The sequence below is a fragment of the Babylonia areolata genome, chromosome 6, assembly GCF_041734735.1.
Source record: "Babylonia areolata isolate BAREFJ2019XMU chromosome 6, ASM4173473v1, whole genome shotgun sequence".
Lineage (NCBI taxonomy): Eukaryota > Metazoa > Mollusca > Gastropoda > Neogastropoda > Buccinidae > Babylonia > Babylonia areolata.
Genome location: NC_134881.1, coordinates 53,838,588 through 53,846,522, shown reverse-complemented (window position 1 = coordinate 53,846,522; position 7,935 = coordinate 53,838,588). Strand labels below are relative to the sequence as shown.

Here is a 7,935-nt window from a genome sequence, read left to right as displayed (position 1 = left end):
GTCGATACGGTTTCCTTTTCTGGAAACTGTTGTATTGTGGTGTAATGTAGCTCCTTGGGGCGGGGATATTGTGGATGGTGGAGGCGATATCATTAATCATGCCCGATTCATCAGCAGCAACAACAAACAACAACAACACCACCACCAACAACAAACCCGATTCTCTTTTAATAATAATAATAATAATAATAATAATAATAATAATAATGGATACTTATATAGCACACTATCCAGAAATCTGCTCTAGGTGCTTTACAAAAACGCTTTTGATAACATAAAACATTATATCTATGTTACATACACACACCAAAATGTGACCACACACACACACACACACACACACACACACACACACACGCACGCACGCACGCGCACACACACACACGCACGCACGCACACACACACACACACTGCATACATACATTTTAACATACATGTGTATCTAACAGCTACCCTAACACATACGCACACATAGGCAGGCACAAACTTACATAAACACACGCACACACAGTACACATTCATATACATGCATGTAGTTGTGGACCTGCCACAATTGAACTTATTGCTGAGGGAATAGGTGAGTTTTGAGACGAGATTTAAAAGATGCGGTGAGATTGCCTGACTGACCGGATCAGTTATGGACCAGATTTCACCGGACTTCATCTGCGTTCACTGTGTATCTTTGTGTACCACCATGTGTACCACCATGTGTCTTTGTGTACCACCATGTGTACCACCATGTGTCTTTGTGTACCACCATGTGTACCACCATGTATCTTTGTGTACCACCATGTGTACCACCATGTGTCTTTGTGTACCACCATGTGTACCACCATGTGTCTTTGTGTACCACCATGTGTACCACCATGTGTCTTTGTGTACCACCATGTGTACCACTATGTATCTTTGTGTACCACCATGTGTACCACCATGTGTCTTTGTGTACCACCATGTGTACCACCATGTGTCTTTGTGTACCACCATGTGTACCACTATGTATCTTTGTGTACCACCATGTGTACCACCATGTGTCTTTGTGTACCACCATGTGTACCACCATGTGTCTTTGTGTACCACCATGTGTACCACCATGTGTACCACCATGTGTCTTTGTGTACCACCATGTGTACCACCATGTATCTTTGTGTACCACCATGTGTACCACCATGTATCTTTGTGTACCACCATGTGTACCACTATGTATCTTTGTGTTCCACCATGTGTACCACCATGTGTACCACTATGTATCTTTGTGTACCACCATGTGTACCACCATGTGTACCACTATGTATCTTTGTGTACCACCATGTGTACCACTATGTATCTTTGTGTACCACCATGTGTACCACTATGTATCTTTGTGTACCACCATGTGTACCACCATGTATCTTTGTGTACCACCATGTGTACCACCATGTATCTCTGTGTACCACCATGTATCTTTGTGTACCACCATGTTTACCACCATGTGTACCACTGTGTATTTTTGTGTACCACCATGTGTAACACTATGTATCTTTGTGTATTGCCATGTTTACCACTGTGTATCTTTGTGTACCACCATGTGTACCACTGTACACACACACACACACAAATATATATATATATATATATATATATATATATATATATATATATATGTGTGTGTGTGTGTGTGTGTGTGTGTGTGTGTGTGTGTGTGTGTGTGTGTGTGTGTGTGTGTGTGTGTGTGTGTGTGTGTGTGTGTGTGTGTGTGTGTGTGTTCTATGAAATGCATTTTGTTTTAATCTAAGCCTTATTTACTTCATAGCTTTTATAATCTGATTCATCTCTTAAGTGTGCTTTTTCATTCATATGAACACCCTGGATGTTTTCCATTGTCAGATAGCGGTTGACATGATTTTTAAGGCATGTTTATAGTCAACTGGATGATGTAAGGCGCTTTGAGCAGCATTGGTGCTGGATATCGCGCCATAGAAAAACTATGTGTTATTATTATTATTATTATTATCTTTGTGTACTACCATGTGTATCACTGTGTATCTTTGTGTACCACCGTGTTTACCACCATGTGTACCACTGTGTACCTTTGTGTACCACTGTATTATCTTTGTGTGCCACCATGTGTACCACTATGTATCTTTGTGTACCGCCATGTGTACCACCATGTGTACCACCATGTATCTGTGTGTACCACCATGTGTACCACCATGTATCTGTGTGTACTACCATGTGAACCACTGTGTATCTGTGTGTACCACCATGTTTACCACCATGTGTACAACTGTGTATCTTTGAGTACCACTGTGTATCTTTGTGTACCACCATGTGCACCACCATGTATCCTTGTGTACTACCACGTCTTTGTGTTCCACTATGTGTACCAACATGTATCTATGTGTACCACCATGCATCTATGTGTACCACCACGTGTACCACCATGTATCTTTGTGTACCACACTGGGATTTGAAAGTTAACGCTTTAACCACTGGGTTGTGGCACTCGTCACATCTAACTGATTATCGATGAGTTTATACCTGACTGGATCAGTTATTGATCAGATTGTACCTGACTGGACTAATTATACATTTGATTATACCTGGATCAATTATTGATCAGATAATACTGACTTACTGGATCAATTACTGACGATATTGATTAGATTGATCTGACTGACTGGATCAGTTAGTGACGATATTACCTGACTTGACTGGACAAAATTCTGATGAGATTATTGTTGACTACTTTGATCAATTGATTATGAAGCTAAGACTGTTTGGATCAGTTACAGGTGAGGCTATCCCTGACTAATTGGATAAATGGATCGGATCTGATTGAATCATCGTGGGTGAGATTAAGACTGACTGGATCAGTCACTGAGGAGGTTATACCTGTCTGTATCAAACGCGTGCATACAGACACAACCAGACAGACAGACAGGCAGGCACACACACACACACACACACACACGCGCGCGAGCGACAGGCGCAACAGCCAAGTGTCAATAGCATTGGACAATCCCTTTGAGAGTTCTGGGTTTGAGGGAATGTATGATTGCAGCCCTCAAATGCAGAAAAAGAAAAAAAGATACACATAGATCCCATCCGTTCTGTCACAATATACAACAGTGATCCAGCCTTATCTGTCCTCGCATAACGCCTAACTATAGCATAATATCACAGTTAAGCCGGGGACAGCAGCACCACACACGACTCATGTTCGTTGACAGGGTCAGCTTCACCGCCTCTCCTCTGCCAGCCTGGACCTGATTTGTGCACCCCTCCTTCCAGTTCTACCCCCCCGTGGATAAATCCAAGGTAGGTCATGTAGCTGACTCTCATTCTAACCCCCTCCCCCCCCCCCCCACCCTTTAACACCCTGTCCTCTACCCCCCTCACCCCTTAACACCCTGTCCTCTACCCCCCTCACCCCTTAACACCCTGTCCTCTACCCCCCTCACCCCTTAACACCCTGTCCTCTACCCCCCTTCCCCCTCACCCCTTAACACCCTGTCCTCTACCCTCCTTCCCCCTCACCCCTTAACACCCTGTCCTCTACCCCCCTTCCCCCTCACCCCTTAACACCCTGTCCTCTACCCCCCTCCTTCCCCCTCACCCCTTAATACCCTGTCCTCTACCCTCCTTCCCCCTCACCCCTTAACACCCTGCCCTCTACCCCCCTTCCCCCTCACCCCTTAACACCCTGTCCTCTACCCTCCTTCCCCCTCACCCCTTAACACCCTGTCCTCTACCCCCCCTTCCCCCTCACCCCTTAACACCCTGTCCTCTACCCTCCTTCCCCCTCACCCCTTAACACCCTGTCCTCTACCCCCCTTCCCCCTCACCCCTTAACACCCTGTCCTCTACCCTCCTTCCCCCTCACCCCTTAACACCCTGTCCTCTACACTCCTTCCCCAGTTCTCCCGCTCAAATAATAATAATAATAATGGTTTTTATATAGCGCTGAATTTTGTGCATAGACAAACCAAAGCGCTTTCGCACCAGTCATTCACACGCATGCGTAACTCTAAAACTGTAGAAACTAAAGACAAGGAAAGGCAGGCAAGGGAGGCTATTATTGGAAGAGGTGGGTTTTAAGCCAGACTTGAAAGAGTTTACGTTGTTTATTATTATTATTATTATTATTATCATCATCATCATCATCATCATTATTATTATATAGCGCTGAATCTTGTGCAGAGACAAATCAAAGCGCTTTCGCACCAGTCATTCAAACGCATGCATAATTCTAAAACTGAAAAAAACAAAAACAAAAAACAACTGAAGACAAGGAAGAGGCAGGGAAGGGAGGCTATTTTGGGAAGACGTGGGTTTTAAGGCCAGACTTGAAAGAGCTGAGAGTGGAGACTTGACGAATGGTGCTCACCATTCCACCCGGAAAACCATCAGTTATAGTTCGTTTCTTTGTTGTTGCTGTTTTAAAAACAAATAATGAGGATAATGATGATGACCATGATGATGGTGTCGGTAATAAAATTATGATGATGATGGTGATGATGGTGGCGGCGGTGGCGGTGGCGGTTTGCCGATGATATAATTATTCGTGTTAGTCGTTATCACCAACACAACCGACAACAAACCGTTCTGGGGGTAACTTTTGAAGTGGGGTGGGGTGGGTGGGGTGGGGTGGGGGTTTCTGCTCTTCCCACGACGGCAACCAACACGGAAGGTAATGGCGCGTAACTGATAGCGTGACGTGATATCGATACATGTATTGTTGTTGTTCCTGTGCTCGGGTTTCACTTGGAGGGGCCGGCTACCTGGTGGCTGTAGTCACGCAACATGACACGCTGGAAGGGAAACGGAGGTAGACTGTCCCCCCTTTCTTTTTCTCTTTGCTTTCTTCTTTCCATTTCTTTTTACTTTCTTTCTTTTTTTCTTTCCTTTTTTTTTATTTTTTATTTTTTTTATTTATTTAATTATCAATATTTAGTTCTTGTTTTCATTTTCTAGGTCCTTATCGCGGCTGAGGCTTGGTGACAGGAGAACAGTGTTGGGCGTGAATTTCAAAGCGTAGTTACTACTTTACGTGTATTGGTTTAAATAATCTTTAATCATTCAACAATACACATGATTACAATGCAATGAATGACAAAAAAGCATCAACAAGCTTAAAGCTTATACTGTGCTCACAACGTTGCACTTCAATTTTATCATGACGGCTGATGAACCATATTATCAATTGTATCAAATAACATTCATAAACAGTAAGTAATGGAATAATGAAATAAAACAAATAAACAAACAGTACATAATATAGTAAAATAATGCTAATATCAATATTAACATGAGATTAAATTTATTATCACCAGAATAATCGGCCTGATAGAAGAAAAACACGAAGGGAAAAAAAACGAAGAAGAAAATAGTAGTAGTTTGGGTGTATTCTTAATTTATGGGTATTAGTTCTTAATGTGCTTTATTACTCAAAGTGCATTACTACTCTGTGTATAAGTACTTTGTGTGTATTATCATTTTATGTGTATTAGCACTTTATGTGTACTGGTACTTTGTGTACATTACTACTGTGTGTGTATCCCTAATTAATGTATATAATTGCTTTATGTATATTATCACTTTATGTGTATAACTACTTTCTATTACTGTTTTATGTGCCTAGTGGTTGATCTGAGTATAAATCCAATGTCATATATATTTGCGTGTATATGTTTTTCGTGATGCGAATCTATCTATCTGTCTGTCTGTCTATGTGTGTATATGTGCGTGCGTGCGTGTGCGTGCGTGTGTTTGTGTACTAACGCGAATTGAATTTTCGAACAGCTATCTGAATGTGTGGTGATCCAACCAACCGTTATAATTATGAATAACACAGCACTTTTGGTGGAGAGGAAATTGAACAACAAAACAAAAAAAAACCCAAAAGAAACACATACTGCTTAAAAGTCAAACTTTAAACTAAAATGCGAAAATAAAAACTGAAGAGGTTACGTAACTTTGACCGTCTGTTCACAATGGACTAGAATGCACACCGCAAAACAGTAGAGACAAACAATCAAATACGTCCCCCCCCCCCCCCCACAAACACCCCTACACCCCCAAAACAGAAAAAGAAAAAACAAGAGGCAAAGCCTTCAAGACTCACTTGTGCTTCACGCTTTATCCTGTAAAGGAATCATTAGGAGGAAAAAAGATTTATAAAATGGTTGAAAAGTGCTCTGTATTAAATATGATGGATAAGCTTGGGAGAAGAAAAAAGAAAAGAAAAGAAGAAAAAAAAATGTAATGTTTAAGATGAGAAAGATCAGTTTAAAGCAAATTAAGTCCCCTAGCATTAATTACAGAGTAATTTCCCTTCTTTACTGTCTGCACCAAAACGTTTGCAAAATAAATAAAACTTCCATGCTTAGCAAAAGAAGTTCCTGTTTGAACAAAAAATGATAATAATGACTGCTCTTGTTGTTGGGTCAGAATAAGAGGTCAAAGTGCCAAGTTTAGAGAATACAAAAAATATAAATATAACAGTAAATGCAGTTTGCATATAATTAGGCTTCTTTTTTAATTTTTTTGTGCCCATCCCAGAGGTGCAATATTGTTTTAAACAAGATGACCGGAAAGAACTGAATTTTTCCTATTTTTATGCCAAATTTGGTGTCAACTGACAAAGTATTTTCAGAGAAAATGTCAATGTTAAAGTTTACCACGGACACACAGACACAGACACACACAGACACACAGACACACACACACACACACACACACACACACACACACACACACACACACAACCGAACTCCGGGTTAAAACATAGACTCACTTTGTTTACGCAAGTGAGTCAAAAATGAAAATGAAACGAGGACAAAATCAGCGCGGTTACTCACACAAGGAAGGAGTTTTCTCTCCAAGGAGTCACCCACTTGTCCTCACGGATACGGACCACCTGCCGCACGTGCTTCATGCTCCTTGTGACGTCAGGGACGGTGTCGTTCGCCGTCATCGCTGTCATGACGTCACTTCACGCGGCACTGGCACCTTCTGTGGTGTGGTGTGATGTCATGTCGCTTGCCGATCAAGCGATGACGCAGGTGGTCATACTGAAACGGCGGTATTGCTCTCAGTGTTTATATAGCGCTGTTATCCATGGAATACCTGTAGGTGTTGTCACACTGTTTATAGCGCTGTTATCCATGGAATGCCTGTAGGTGTTGTCACACTGTTTATAGCGCTGTTATCCATGGAATGCCTGTAGGTGTTGTCACACTGTTTATAGCGCTGTTATCCATGGAATACCTGTAGGTATTGTCACACTGTTTATAGTTGTATTATTATCTATTGAATTCCTGTAGGTATTGTCACACTGTTTATTGTGCTGTTATTATCCATTGAATTCCTGTAGGTATTGTCACACTGTTTATAGTTGTATTATTATCTATTGAATTCCTGTAGGTATTGTCACACTGTTTATAGTTGTATTATTATCTATTGAATTCCTGTTGGTATTGTCACACTGTTTATAGTTGTATTATTATCTATTGAATTCCTGTTGGTATTGTCACACTGTTTATAGTTGTATTATTATCTATTGAATTCCTGTTGGTATTGTCACACTGTTTATAGTTGTATTATTATCCATTGAATACCTGTAGGTATTGTCACACTGTTTATAGTTGTATTATTATCTATTGAATTCCTGTAGGTATTGTCACACTGTTTATTGTGCTGTTATTATCCATTGAATTCCTGTAGGTGTTGTCAAACCGTTTATAGTGCTGTTATTATCCATGGAATATCTGAATGTATTGTCTCACTGTTTATAGTGCTGTTATCCATTGAATTCCTGTAGGTATTGTCACACCGTTTATAGTTCTGTTATTATCCATTGAATTCCTGTAGGTATTGTCACACCTGTTTATAGTTCTGTTTTCCATGGTTTCTCTTTAAGCTTGTGGTTCCTCAGTTATGCAGATTTTCCATCCA

General features: G+C 41.0%; 1 protein-coding gene across 1 annotated transcript in view; it reads right to left on the bottom strand.

Annotated features, from left to right (window-relative positions):
- The window catches only part of LOC143283451 (uncharacterized), a 29,170-nt gene extending 21,914 nt beyond the window's left edge, over positions 1-7,256 (bottom strand). The window contains exon 1 of the mRNA XM_076589688.1: positions 6,840-7,256. Within this exon, the coding sequence (XP_076445803.1) occupies positions 6,840-6,964 (125 nt within the window). The 5' untranslated portion in view covers positions 6,965-7,256. The remainder of the gene's footprint in view (positions 1-6,839) is intronic.
- Positions 7,257-7,935: the final 679 nt, after the last annotated feature.